Source organism: Galeopterus variegatus, unplaced genomic scaffold (assembly GCF_000696425.1).
Source record: "Galeopterus variegatus unplaced genomic scaffold, G_variegatus-3.0.2 Scaffold5329, whole genome shotgun sequence".
Lineage (NCBI taxonomy): Eukaryota > Metazoa > Chordata > Mammalia > Dermoptera > Cynocephalidae > Galeopterus > Galeopterus variegatus.
Window position 1 is genome coordinate 106,955 of NW_007731440.1, and position 13,398 is coordinate 120,352.

General features: G+C 56.6%; 1 protein-coding gene across 2 annotated transcripts in view; it reads right to left on the reverse strand.

Annotated features, from left to right (window-relative positions):
- Positions 1-13,398, reverse strand: part of ATP2B2 (ATPase, Ca++ transporting, plasma membrane 2) — a 64,275-nt gene that overhangs the window by 17,226 nt on the left and 33,651 nt on the right. For both annotated transcript variants that reach the window (XM_008589259.1, XM_008589258.1), the window contains exons 8-11: positions 7,163-7,342; positions 6,871-6,958; positions 3,198-3,304; positions 2,516-2,707 (exon numbers count right to left, since the gene is read on the reverse strand). In XM_008589259.1, the coding sequence (XP_008587481.1) occupies positions 2,516-2,707; positions 3,198-3,304; positions 6,871-6,958; positions 7,163-7,342 (567 nt within the window). The remainder of the gene's footprint in view (positions 1-2,515; positions 2,708-3,197; positions 3,305-6,870; positions 6,959-7,162; positions 7,343-13,398) is intronic.

Below are 13,398 nucleotides of genomic sequence, written 5' to 3' on the forward strand. Positions count from 1 at the left end.
CATCCACCCACCTCAGACCTGTCTTTCCCCCCGGAGAAAATAGAGGACCCAGGCTCCATGGCCACAGCTCCCCGTCTTCTGGTAAATGTAGCTGCATCCCAGCCATATTCTTGCCGCCCCTCCAGCCCCTGTGGATGGGTCTCTCTTGGCTGAGGGCAAGGCCTCCCCCAACATCTCTGGCTCAGTCACCTGTGTCCTTCACCTTTCCCTGAACCCTCTCTGCTACCTCATCCCCCTCAACTATCAGTGGCTCAAGTCCCTCCTGTCCTACAAACAATGCCCATGACCCTTGCCCCCCAAATTCTCCTCAACTCTTATCATCCCACCTTGCCTTAAAAAATTACTGTGTGTGGGCCGGCCCGGTGGCGCACTGGAGAGTGCGCCGCTTGCGAGCGCAGCAGCGCTCCCGCCAAGGGTTCAGATCCCATGTGGAGACCGGTTCCCGCTCACTGGCTGAGCGCGGTGCGGGCGCAACACCGAGGGTTGCGATTCCGTTGCCGGTCAGTAAAAAAGACAAAAAAGGAAAAAAAAATTACTGTGTGTATCTATGATTCCAAAAATACATTTTCATGGTAGGAAATTTTGGAAAGGATTAGCAGAAGCTAAAACTCATCAAGGATCTCACCCACTTACAGCACTTACAGGTCACCACCACCCACATTCTGGTGCAGATCCTTCCAGACCTCCCTCTTTGGCTGAGATGGGGACCGCGCTATTCATATTGCTCTGTGCACAATCACACTACATGGTCTACACTAGCCAAAGGAACAAAATCCAGTTGTTCCCCTCCTTCCTCACACCCTCACATGCCTTATCCACGACAGCCAGACTGAGGCCCCTCTATGCCCCCAAAATGCTTTCTTCCAAGGTCACCTGCGACTTCTGTGTCACAAACCGAGGGACCCGCTCTCCAGCCTCATCTCACTGCGTTTGGCCACTGCCTCCCCTTTGTGCTGCCGACCTGCTCTCCTGGTTGTCGTCTTCCCTCTCTGAGGGCTTCTCCCCTGCTCCTTGTAAATCTGTGTTCCTGTGGCCCTTCCTCGGATCCGCTGTCCTCTCCACACCTGTCCCCTGGCTGCAGGTACCCACCTCTCCCCCACATGGCTTCTCTCCAGCCCAGCCTTCTCCCTGTGGCTTAGCCTCATCCATCTGGTGGCCCGTGGAACAGCCCCTGCAGGAAGCCCATAGGCCCTGTAAACTCAACCGCCCAAACTGGCTGCTCCCCTCACCTCTGTCCCTCTCAGTGCGGTCCTGAGGCCCACTCTGCCTGCACCCACACACTCACTCACCTCACAGCCCCCCTCCTGGCCACCTCTCCCACATCTGCCCTGGCTCAGCCATACTCCCCATGCCCTGGGCTCTGTACCTCAGTGTCAAGTCCACCTGTCTTCCCACCACGGCCTGCATGGCCTTGCCACCAATGCAGTCGAAGACCTCAGGCAAACTGATAGTCATCTCCAAACCTCAGTTTCTCCATCTGGCATCAGTTGGTCTCCAAGAAGCCAAGGAGTGTCCCCCAAGCTGCCACTAGAGGGAGCTTCTGGTCCACAGACCAGGAGAAAGGGTCCTTCCGGGCAGTCGGGAACCCCGCACCCCTCCCCAGGGCTCTGATTCTCGAGGTCTCAAGGCTGGGGTGGCGGGAGCTGCCATGTGTGTCCCCTTGGCTCAGGCTGCTACCGAGGGGGCAGTGTTCTCAGGGACTTGTCTGCCCAGGTAGCTAGTGGGAGGGGTCAGAGCTCAGGGATCTCTCAGGGATAAGAGAGCCCAACCATCCAATTCAGGCTAGGCTGGCCAGTCCCTATGGAGAGGGGCACGCCAGCTGGGGTACCAGGAGGCTGCGGGAGCAACGGCAGGTGCCTGGCCATTCCCTCCTATCAGCCTCAGTTTCTGCCTCTGTAAAATGGGGATCATCACAGTCCCCACCTCATGGGGCTGGGGTGAGCAGCAGTTCAGCTGCAGAAATCCGGGGCCTGCCCACCATCAGATCTGTGGGCTCATGCATGCGCTGCTCGAGACCCAGAAGTGGTGATCTGGACAGACTCTTCCTGCCTCCCCCAGTGAGACAGAACCCCTGACTCCCCCTTGCCACCTCTACCCCACCTCTCCAGACACACTCAACTCCAGAACAAAGGCCCCCAGGGCCCTGCTGGCCTTTTGTCCTCAGATGGACACCTGATCCCCCTTGGGGCCTGCCTTTTGGAGTCCAGGGGCCCTGCCTTCCCTCGAGGATCTCCTCACCTACCTCCTGGAGCCAGGTTCTGGACTGGGGTATGAGGTCTGACATCTATTGGCTGGGTGACCTTGGGCAGGTCATACCACCTCTCTGGGCCTCATTTCCTTGACTCCCCTGGGGCTGGTGTGTGCACCTGAGCTCTGGGATGCAGTTCCTGACCCTCCGCAGGTACTCCGTGGATGGGTGCCCTGTCCCCAGTGCTCCACGGATGGGTGTCCTGTCCCCAGGTGTTTGATGCAGAAGTGGGATGCTCTGGCTTTGGTATATCCTCTGAGGACCCACCTGCGTGATGCAGGCGCCCGTGAAGGCCACGATCACGGCCACCACATTGACTGTCAGCTGGAACTGTAAGAACTTGGAGATGCTGTCATAGACATTGCGGCCCCACATCACTGCCTTGACGATGCTGCTGAAATTGTCATCTGTCAGGATGATGTCCGAGGCCTCCTTGGCCACATCGGTACCTGCAATGCCCTGTGGGGAAAGGAATAGGAGCTTGGGTTGGTGGCTGGGGAAGGCGGGCAGCTTTGGCACTGACGTCCTCACCCCTACAGCCCTTCCTTCCCCACTGTGCACACACCCAGTGGGACCAGCACAGCCAGACCACACAGGGACACATGCACACACACACAACCCTCTCTTCATGCTCCTCCCAGACCAGCCCCTGATGCCAAGCCCCTGCCCTTAGGAAGCCTGGCCCCAGCTCCTTCCCCTCTCTGCTCCCCTCCTTCCTGACCTGCAAGTGCTGTCGTCACAAAGCTCTCCCCGAGCAAGGAGCCTCCCCACACCCTTCCAGGAGGACCTCAGGGGCCAGGCTGAACCTGAGCGCTGGGCACACACGAGGTGGGCTGAGTGTGAACTGGGGTCCCATACAGCCAGTTCAAGGTAGTGTAGTCCAAGCCCCACCATCCCCGCTATGAGCTCCTGCCTGACACCACCCCAGGCCCCTGAGAGCCGCCCCTACCATGGCGAAGCCCACGTCAGCCTTCTTGAGCGCAGGCCCGTCGTTGGTCCCATCCCCTGTCACAGCCACCACCTGCCGCTGCTCAGTGTGTGTGCTGTCGATGATGCCTGAGGAAGCGGGAGTGTGCTCAGGGCCCTGAGCCAGCCCCGAGCCTTGGGAGGGCCTTGCGCTGGGCACCGGCCCCCTCTGGCCCCTGCCCAGCCACCTCTCCCCTAGCGGCTCCCCCCATCCCAGGTTCGCCCACAGCTGCCAGCACCTGCAGGAGACAGTGGCACCTTATTAGCCCAGTGCTGCCTGTGGCCCCCCATGGCCTGAGCCTGCTCACCTCTCCAGCACTCTCTCTGCTCTCTGCAGCTCTCAGCCACGCACTGGCCACCCTAACCACAAACACTGTCCCCTCTGCCTGTACTCAGGGGTGCCTCCGCCTCTCCAGGGCGCCCAGGGCTTTGCCTCCCGCCATCCGCTTCTCCAGCACCTTCTCCCTGGGAGTCCAGTCATGCCCCAGGGAGCCGTGGCTGCGCCACTGCCCCTGCCTCGTTGTTCTGGCCTTGACCTCTCTCCAGACATTCGTCCTCAATACAATATTCAGCAAGTAACAGAAAGAACAGATAAAAAGGGTGAGTGAAAGATGTCATCATCAGGGACCTGTAGAGTTTGTGGGACTTGTCACTCATGGTGGTCCCAAGCAGAGATGTCTGTGGGCAGGACAGAAACTTGGGTGTCAACCTTGACCTGTCCCTCTTTCATTCTGCACATCAAATGTATCACCAAAGTCTGCCAATCAGTTCCAGCTCTAAAGTCCCACTGAAATCCTTCCTGTTCACTTTGTCCCCTTCCCCTCTGTCACTAGCGTCTCCACGTCCTCTCTCACTAACTCTGCCCCTTCCTCCCACAGCCCCAGAGCTCTCTGTAACACCTGTGTCTGGTGCATTCCCTGCCCCCCTGGGAAAGTCGTTCTCCTGCTCCCCTGCTTGGGCTCAGGACAGATCCACGCTCTCAGCTCTGCCTGTGGGGTCCTCTGAGACCTCCCACCCACGCTCTGACCTCTTCTCTCACCCTGGCTGCCCCCTCCCCCCCGTGCTTGTAGTCCCACAAAGCTGGCTTCCGCTGCCCCATCTCTGCACAGGTTGTGCCTTGGCCAGGTGACTCTCACCCTAACCCTAACCCTAACCCTAACCCTAACCTGTAGTTTCAGCTCTGATGCGACTTTCCCCAGCAGGCCTTTCTGAACCCCTGAAGACCCCTGCCCGCCCCCAGTCAGATGACTGTAATTCCTTCTGCCGCCCCACGTGTGTGCCTTCCTGTCTTGTGCCTGGAAGAAGCAGCTACCGTGGAATGAGGGGATGAGTCCCCTGACTTGGGGCTCTGTACCCCCTGCCGGTCCCCCAGCCCACCCTCTTCAAGGCCCAGCTCCAGTGCCGTGAGTTGCAGGAACCGTCCTGGGCTCAGACGCTCCAGACTCGCACACTCGGCATTTGAGGTCTTTGCCTCTGTCTGTCCCTCAGCCTTCCTTCGCTGGCTCCCTGGGCTGGCCCCAGCCGTCACAGCCCTCCTCCTTCTCCCAGCAGAGTGGAGAGCCGGGAGGACACCTCCCCCAGCCCCTTCCTTCACCTCCAGTCCTGGTGTGGCCCAGTGTCACCAGCGGCCCTCCTGTGGCCACCTCCTATGGTCACACCTCTGTCCTGCCCCTCTGGACCTCTCAGCCCTTCCCACTATGGGCTGCACCTTCCTTCTGCCCAGGTTTCCTTCCTTGTCTTCCTGGTCTTTGTCTTCCTGCTCTGGCCACCTCCCCCTGGTCCTCTGACAGTCCTCAGCCTTGGCCATCACCTGGGTAGCAGCTCCTGGTTCGGAGGTTCTTGGCTCTCCTCATTCGCACACATACCCGGGTCTCGCTCTCAGCCCGCTCTCTCCCCTGCCTGGATGTCCAGCTGCCTTCGGATGGACGGGTCCACTCAGATGTCAGAGGCCCCCGCCTCAGCCAGGCCCTCTGCTGTGCCTCCTGACACCCAGCCACGCGCTCACAAGCCACGGGGCACACAAGCACACAGCAGCCTCTCTACAGGTGCAGACCCTCCTCCCCCTCCCCCTGCCACGACACAGACAATTGCCCAGGCTGGGCCCTGCTACCACCCAACATTTCTCAGACCCACTGGCTGCCAGCTCTACTTGTTCTGTTGCTACCGTGCAGGCGGCATCTCTCAAGCTGAATGGTCCTGGGCCCTCTGCTTCCAGGCCGGTCCCCACACAGTAGGGGGAGCTTTCTAGAACAACACTTCTCCCCTCCAGGCCCTCCCATGCTGGACCCTGGGTCACTGCACAGTCTACTGGCCAGGTGTTCACAGCCTTGTAGGATCTGATGCCAGCCCGCCTTCTCCTGTCTCTTCCTCTAGTTTTCCTCTAGTTTCCCGATGTCCTGAGGTCCCAGCCTAGCCAACTGAACTTCCTTCTACTCCTTGAAAGTGTCTGGGGCTCTTTTGTCTCTGGGCCTTCACAGTGCAGTTCCCTGCTCTGCCTGAAATACAGATCCTTAGCCCGCCTTCAATGGCCTGTGACCTGACACCCTCCCCAGCCCAAGTTAGAGGCCAGCAGCAGGCCCCAGGACAACTTTCTCTGCCACCAGTGCAGCCTTTTGCTCTGTGTACGGACACCACCTATTTAATGTCCGCTGCATGGCTGCAGAAGGACTATGTCTGCCTAGAGTAGGGACTGGCACACAGTAGGCCCTCAGTATGAGTGAATGAGTGAGTGAATGAATGAATGAATAAGAAACAGGGATGGGTTGGGGGGCCTTCTGCTCAGGTATCCGTGGTTCTGGGGTTCCATATTTCTGTCCCCAGGCCAGATCTACCTCTGTTAATGTCCTTAGACAGCACCTTTGAGACAGGCATCTGAGACACCCTAGGGATGATCTCAGCCAGAAACCTGCCCCCCATGGCCATTTTACAGATGGGGAAATTGAGTCCCAGAGGGGAGAGACTTGCCCAAGGCCACAGAGCAGGCCAGTGGCAGCCAGGACTTGAACCAGGGCTATGTGACTCCGGAAGCGCCCAGTACCCGGCCCCTCGGGCTTGGCAAGTGGTGTGCCCTCTCTCCAGAGGGAGGCGGGGAGGGTGAAGGATGAGGCTTTTGGCCTCCTCTCTCAGGTTGCTATTCCCAGGATAGCCCGTCCCTGGGGTCCTGATCACAGACGTTGTTTGGGGGGGCCTTGGAGACAAGGCAGACCAAGGTCCTCAAACTCATAAGCTCTGGGGCCATACTGAGAACAAATGAGGAAGGCTGAGTGTAGGACCCTGAGGAGTGGTGAAGACTGTGTCAAACGAGAGAGAGCAAGGTCGTATCAAGTCATCCAAGTGCAACACAAAAAAGGTGCCATACCAGCCAAGCAAACACACCTGTGGGCCCCACTCTGCCCTCGAGCATGAGTCTGAGACTCCGGATAGGCCCACTGCTTCCTAGAGGAGCTGAGGCTCAGAGCGAAGACTCAACCTCCCATCTCCTTCTGGCCCTTAGCAGGCCTCCCAGGGCTTTAAAGGGAATCACATAAGAGCCACGTGTGGACAATCCCAGGCGGGTCTCTTCCCTCCTGGGAAGAAGCCGCAAGTGTCAGGAGAGAAGGGCTGGTTTCCAGCGTCGCGCTGGGCCTCAGCATTGCCCGAGCCCACCCGAGTCTTACCTTTGACCAGGGTATGCTTGTCCGTGGGGGAGGAGCGAGCCAGCACCCGCAGCTTGGGCCAGATCTTGTCGATTCGCTCCTGCTCAATCTGGAGAGGGATGGGGGAGGGGGTGGGTCGGTGGGATCCGGGAGAGAAACTGAGGCCCAGAGAAGGGAGGGAACTCGCCCGCCCAGAGTCACTGGGCTCTCAGCAGCAAACTGGCTGGCTCCTGTACAATCATGCAGCACCTGTGCCTCCCAGCCCCCAATTTGAGCTCGACCCCCTGAGGACCCGTGACCCTGGGCCACGTACCTCTCCCTTCTCATTCCGGATCCTCCTGTTGAACTCTTTGCCCTCGAGGCACAGGAAGTCCTCCCCAGGGTGGATGATGCCACACTTGATGGCGATGGCCCGGGCTGTGTTGATATTGTCCCCGGTGACCATGCGGACCGTGATGCCTGCCCGCTGGCACTTTCGGATGGCTTCTGGGACCTGGGCAGGAGGGCAGGAATCATGGGGAAGGGCACCACCTTGGGCAGGCCCTCCCTGCCCTCATGGACTCCAGAGTGAGCCCTGCTCACAGGTAGATCCACTGAAAGGAAACTAGATGACCACAAGATTCTGATGGCACATGGGCCACTGCCACCCTTCCTGTGCCCATGGCAGGCATTGTTAATCTATCACAGCATCCTCTGAGTAAACCCTGATGTGCTCTCAGAATTCTTCTCAGCAGAGTCCCAGGCAGCCACCACCTCTCAACCATGAGAGTCCACCTTGAGAAAGGCCCCCATAACCAGCCCCTCAGATGCGGCCTCGGGCCAGAGTGCAGAGCACTCCACTATGCACAGGACTGTCCCTGCTCCACCCACGTGCACAGCTCCTGCAAACTCGACGGTAAGTCTGTGTATTTCCAGTTTCTTGGGGGGACATTTTATTTACAGAATGTGACACTGGCTTAGAATAAATATAAATAATTATCTTCATGTAAAATATGCCATTTTGCTACAACAGGAAAGATTGTGTCCTGCCCTCTTTGACTGTAATGACCAGAAGAGACCTAGCCAATCAAAAGGCAGCACACACCACCCCCAGATCCCCAGTAGCCGTCCCTGTGCAGAGCCATGGATTTGCTCTGTAAATAGGATGCAAAAAGTAGCCTGGAGCTTCTGTGGCCCTTTGTACACAACAGATCAACTGAAGCAGTGATTCTTACCCGTGGGCAGTGACCAGTGACAAGTAATAAAATCATGTCGCTGTATTTGCTGAGAAACGTCTTTGAAGGGGAGAGAACATGTCAAGGGCAGAATATCCAGTTGTGCGGGAAGACCAAAGAGAATCTCAGGCCTGGAAGCACTGAGTCCGGCTCCCCACTCCTCTAATGCACCGTGGGGACCGCAAGCTCACTCCCGTGCCTGCCCTGCCAAGCCACTGCTGAGACAGCTTGAAGACCGCTATGGTTAAATTGTGTCCCTCCAAAAAGATACACTGAAGTCCTAATCCTCAGTCGCTGTGAATGTGACCTTACTTGGAGACAGGGCCTTTATGGGGGCAATCTAGTTAAAATGAGGTCATCAAGGTGTCTAATACAATATGACTGGTGTCCTCATAAGGAGAGGAATTTTGGACACAAAGATGTGCATATGAGGAGACGCCACGTGAGGACGAAGGGAGAGATCGGGGTGAAGCGTCTACACTCCATGCAATGCCAGAGATCGCCAGCAAACACCAGAAGCTAGGAGGGAGGCCTGGAACAGATGCTGCCTCGCAGCCTCCGAAGGAACCAGCCCTGCCGACACCCAGATCTCATACCGACGTCCAGCCTCCAGAACTGCGAGGTCAGGGATTTCTGAGTGAGTCCACTCTGTCTGTGGGACTTTGTTTGGGCAGCCTTAGCAAACTAGTATGAAGAGTTAGAAGCAAAGAGTTGGTCCAAACCCTGACTGTGGCACCCCCTGCCTTCTGCTCCCTTCTCTGCCCTCAGGAATGGTAAGAACAAGGATCAGCCTTGACAACATCGCGCTGTGTCCACCGCCACCCACACCCGCTCCCGTACCTCCAGTCACCTCGGTCCTCGTCTCAAGCTGGGGTCACTGCCTAGCCCCCCCGGTCTCCCTGTCTCTGGCCTTGGCCTCCTTCCATCTTTCCCCTACCCTGGCCACCAGTGACCTGCCTAAGTGTCAGCCGGTGCTGTCACTCTCCCTGCCTGGTGGAGCAGGGACAACTGCCTTGGAGGGGTGGGTCCTGGTGAGGAGGCCTGCCCAGCTGCGGCGGTGGGCAGCAACCTCTCTGCCGCTGAAGGGTTAGAGCAGGGGGAGCTGACCGTGGGCCTCCGCCGGAGTTTGTTTCCAGGGTCTGGAGGGGAGCCTCCCATGCCTGCTCAAGGTTCAGGGCCCATGTGAGCAAGGCCTGTGCCTCGTGCCATGGTGGCTGCTCACATAAGCAAATGTGACCTCTTTTTCACGGAGCCAGAGGGAGTGGGGATGTGGAATGTCCAAGATCCTGTTTACATAATTTATTGATGTCCTCACAATGGCTGTAACTTGGGCTGCAGCCCCCTGCTACCCCCTGCCCCAGGAGACAGGAAAGAGCTGATGTTCTTTGGGGAATGCACACCTGATCTGGCTCTGAAGGGAGGAATTTAGGTTATGTTTGTTTCAAAGACACTTCAGGTCTTGGAGTTGGAAGGAACTTGGAGTCATTGACTCTGACCCTGTGCTCATCGCCTAGATCTGCTCCCAGGCATCCCCGACCTATGGTCAGCTAGCCTCTGCTGCACACCTCTGATGATGGGGTGCTCACCCCCCAAGGGCCAGCTGCTCCACAGTGGAACAAATCTAGCTTATTCTCTCACGTAACCTTTCTTTTTTCAGATAACAAAGCGTTGCTCTGTGACAGACCTGTACTCTGTTGAGGCAGGGTCTTTGGTACAGAAGGCTCTGGGAGCACAGAGGAGGTGCTATGACTTCAGAAGGAAGTGGGTGCGGAGGAGAAATCAGAGAGCTTGCTGGAGGAGGGGAGGCTTGAGCTGGTTCCATTTAGCCAATACCAGCTGAGGCTCTAGTGCCTGGCACTGTGCTGGGGCTGCGCAGATGAACACGAAATGGTCCTGGCTGCACAGAACCGTCCATGAGGGATGCAGGCAGAGAAGGCCTCAGGTGTGAGCAGGCAGGGGGTCACGCTGCAGGTGATCTGGAGGGGCTGAGGCTGAGGGGCGAGAGCTGGTGGCCATGAAGCTGGAGAAGGGCCTGTGGCTGGAAGGTGCTGGAACAGGGACTTGCTCCTTCAGGCACTGGGAGCCATGAGAAGTCCTGAACACAGAATGAGGTGATGGTGCTGTGCTTTAGAAAGACTCCCGCTTTTAAGGCTGTCTCATGGAGCCCAAATTGGCCACCCTCCTGTGTCTCTCTGATAAGCCAGCAGGTGAGAAAAAGAAGGCTAATTTTTATGGACCCTACTCTTTCCTCTGTGCCTCGGGGAGACAGGCAGGGCTCAGGGGTCAAAAGGCTGGGCTGGGCTTTGCCCTGGGGTCCCACTCGAGCCCTGGTTTCCTCATCTGTAAAATGGGGACAATAGTACCCACCCTTCAGCGGGCTGGGAGGATCCTGTGACAAAGCACAGACGGTGCCAAGCACAGGATGGGGACATGCAGACTCTTCACAATTTGGCTCCAAGCTCCCTTTTTAGCCTTTTCTCTCATAAACGCAACAGGGGTGCTCGCTGGCCTCCAAACACTGAGCATCCCTCCACGTCTCCTGCCCATGCAGAACCCTCTGCCTGGAGGCCATCCCTCCCTTAACCTCCAGGTGTCCAGCCTTTCCCTCTCACGTGGGAAACGCTCTCTGTCATGAAGCCATCCCTGATTTAAGGCGAGTTCCTTAAACTGCTCTCAGCACGTCCCTTCCTGCTCGCTCGCTCGCTTGCTCCACAGCCGCTCTAGACGTCCAGCTGTTCTGGGCACTGAGAACCCAGGGATGCTAAGACTAGAGCCGAGAGGCACTGATCTGTTGGAATATGCCTTTCACATAAATAAAACCGCTGTTAAATTGAAAATAAATAGATACACTTGGGGAAAAAAAGGCATCTTTCGCTAAAATTATCCTAGATATTTCTCACTGAGGAAGAACAGCCAGGAAATGGGCGCTTCCTGTCTTCATTAAATAAAGGCTTTTAAACATCTGTTGTTTCTGGTGGCAGCCGTCATCTGTGACCCCAAGGGCTCCAGACGCCCTGGATAATCCAGTGAATCCCAGACCATTGCTGTCCTGATGGCTCTGGCTTCAGCCAGCCTTGGAAAACGCACGTGTGGTGATGCCTTATGGTGGGCTGTTTGGGCAAGTATGTTTTTATCTGTTCTGGCCTTTGGTCTTCTCCAGAGAGGAAGGCAGGATGGAGATTCACACCCTTGACAGCTGGGGAAACCAAGGGATGTGGACATTGTCTTCCTGCAGTTACAAAACGGATCTGGACATGTCTGTAGGACCCTCGATGTGCTCTGGGTGAGGTTGTCCCTCTGGCTGGGCCTCACCAGGCTGGAGGCAGCAGGCAGAGTCCACCCATGAGATTCAAGGCAGGGGACAAAACCTTCTGTATAATGGGATGAGCCCAGGAGGACAAAGCCTGGGAGAGCTTGACAAAAACCCACCCACCATAGGCACAGACACTTCCTGAAGGTCCCACCAAAAACCAGTGACAGTGGCTCCTCTGAGATGGGAACTGTGGGGCAAGAGGTGGCAGGAGGGGCTACTTCACACTGTCTGTGCTTTGAACCTTTTGACCTTGGCTCCATGTGTATAAATTATCCTAAAAATCAAATAAATTAAAAACCATACCCGCTGGTCTCCTTGGGTCCTGTGTCCATCCCCACCCCACTGGAGGCGCTGAATCAACAGGTTTGAGCTTTAATACCTTCAAGTAGCGTCACCTACAACCCTGCTGTGTCCTGCACTTGCGAATGTCAGACAGCCCAACAATGTCACTCTTCAGATAGGGAAACTGAGGCCCAGGGAAGCGATGCCCCCGAGGTCATCTGTGAGGGAGTGGCAGGGGCAGGATAGAACCCATATCCCTTGACTCTGCCCTGTCACTAGAGTAAGTCCTGCTCTCAGACACAGTTTACTCCCTTTTTTTTTTTTTTTTTTAGACCAGCCGCACCGCGCTCAGCCAGTGAGCGCTGTGAGCGCACCGCTCATCCCTATATAGGATCCGAACCTGCAGCGGGAGCGCTGCTGCGCTCCAAGCGCCGCACTCTCCCGAGTGCACCATGGGCTCGGCCCCACAGTTTACTCCTTTTAAATATACATGCCAGGTGGGGGGAGCCAAGGGGAGAGAGGAGGTTGCCCGCAAGGATGCACCAACTGAAGGACGAGGAAGAAGACGTAAGGGGATGTCTTCCATCAGCCACTTTCGGTCGGAGAATGTCAGAGCTTGGAAGGGACCTGAGGGGCACCTGGGCCAACCTCCCATTTTGCAGATGAGAAGACTGAGGCACGGAAAGGGAAAGTGGCTTGTTAGTAGCCAAGTTGGGGCTTGGATCCAGGCCCCTCTTTTCCCAACGTCTGTATTTAAAGCCAACTTCTCTGGATGACCAGGTGTCAACAGGAAACGCCAGGGACCCAGCTCAGTCCCTCTTCGGCCCTGGGCTTGGGCAGCTCACGCTCCTCTCCTCCCCCTCCTGACTCGGAACGACTCGCTCTTTCCTTCTGTGGCGCTCAGGCAAAGGCCCTGGGGCAGGAAGGCAGAAAGTCTTTCCTAATCTGGATTTGGTCAGGCACTTACAGCGAGACTTTGGGAACATCTCTGTCCCTCTTTGCGCCTCAGTGTTTTCATTGGCAAATTGGGGCTGCAAGAAGTTGTGTGGACTAAATCGGCAGTGTGAACCTCAAGCCAACCCCTTTCGTGACTGTGAAATCAGTCTAGTGGGTGATGACCAGCATTTAAAACAAGAAAGAAAGAGATAGGAGAGAACAGAAAATACTTAAGTGCATTGCGTTACTTAGTGAAATTCTTATTTTGGTTAAGTGTGTATTCATTGAGTCATGACATAAAATACATTTTATTACTATGGGCCATGGCCAGATGAAAGTTTGTGTGCGATGCTGTTTTCCACCCCATTGTGGGGACGTTTCCAAGGCAGTGCGACGGGGTCTGGGAGAAGCTGGCGAGAGGACATGGGGCAGGGAAGGCTGGGGACCGCTAGGGCGTAGCCACGCTGGCCTCGTGTGTGCACTGCACAGGGACACGTCTCTGCACCTGTTCTGAGCGATTTCCAGTAAGGAGATAACACATCACCATGAGGCCTGAACTCATTAGCAGCTGGTAATGAGCTGGTGTCCCACAGGGAAGCCGATAAATGCCTGTCTGTCCAGGGAGAGAGCAGGCTGCAGGAAAACACAGATGGCTCCTCTGCCAAGCTCCAGGGGCATGAATAGTTGTTGCTGTTTTAGGATCTGAGTAGGGGTGAGGAGGCCGCAGTGACACCCCCACAGGAGGCCTGAAAACGTGTGTGTGTGTGTGTGTGTGTGTGTGTGTGTGTGTGTGTGTGAGAGAGA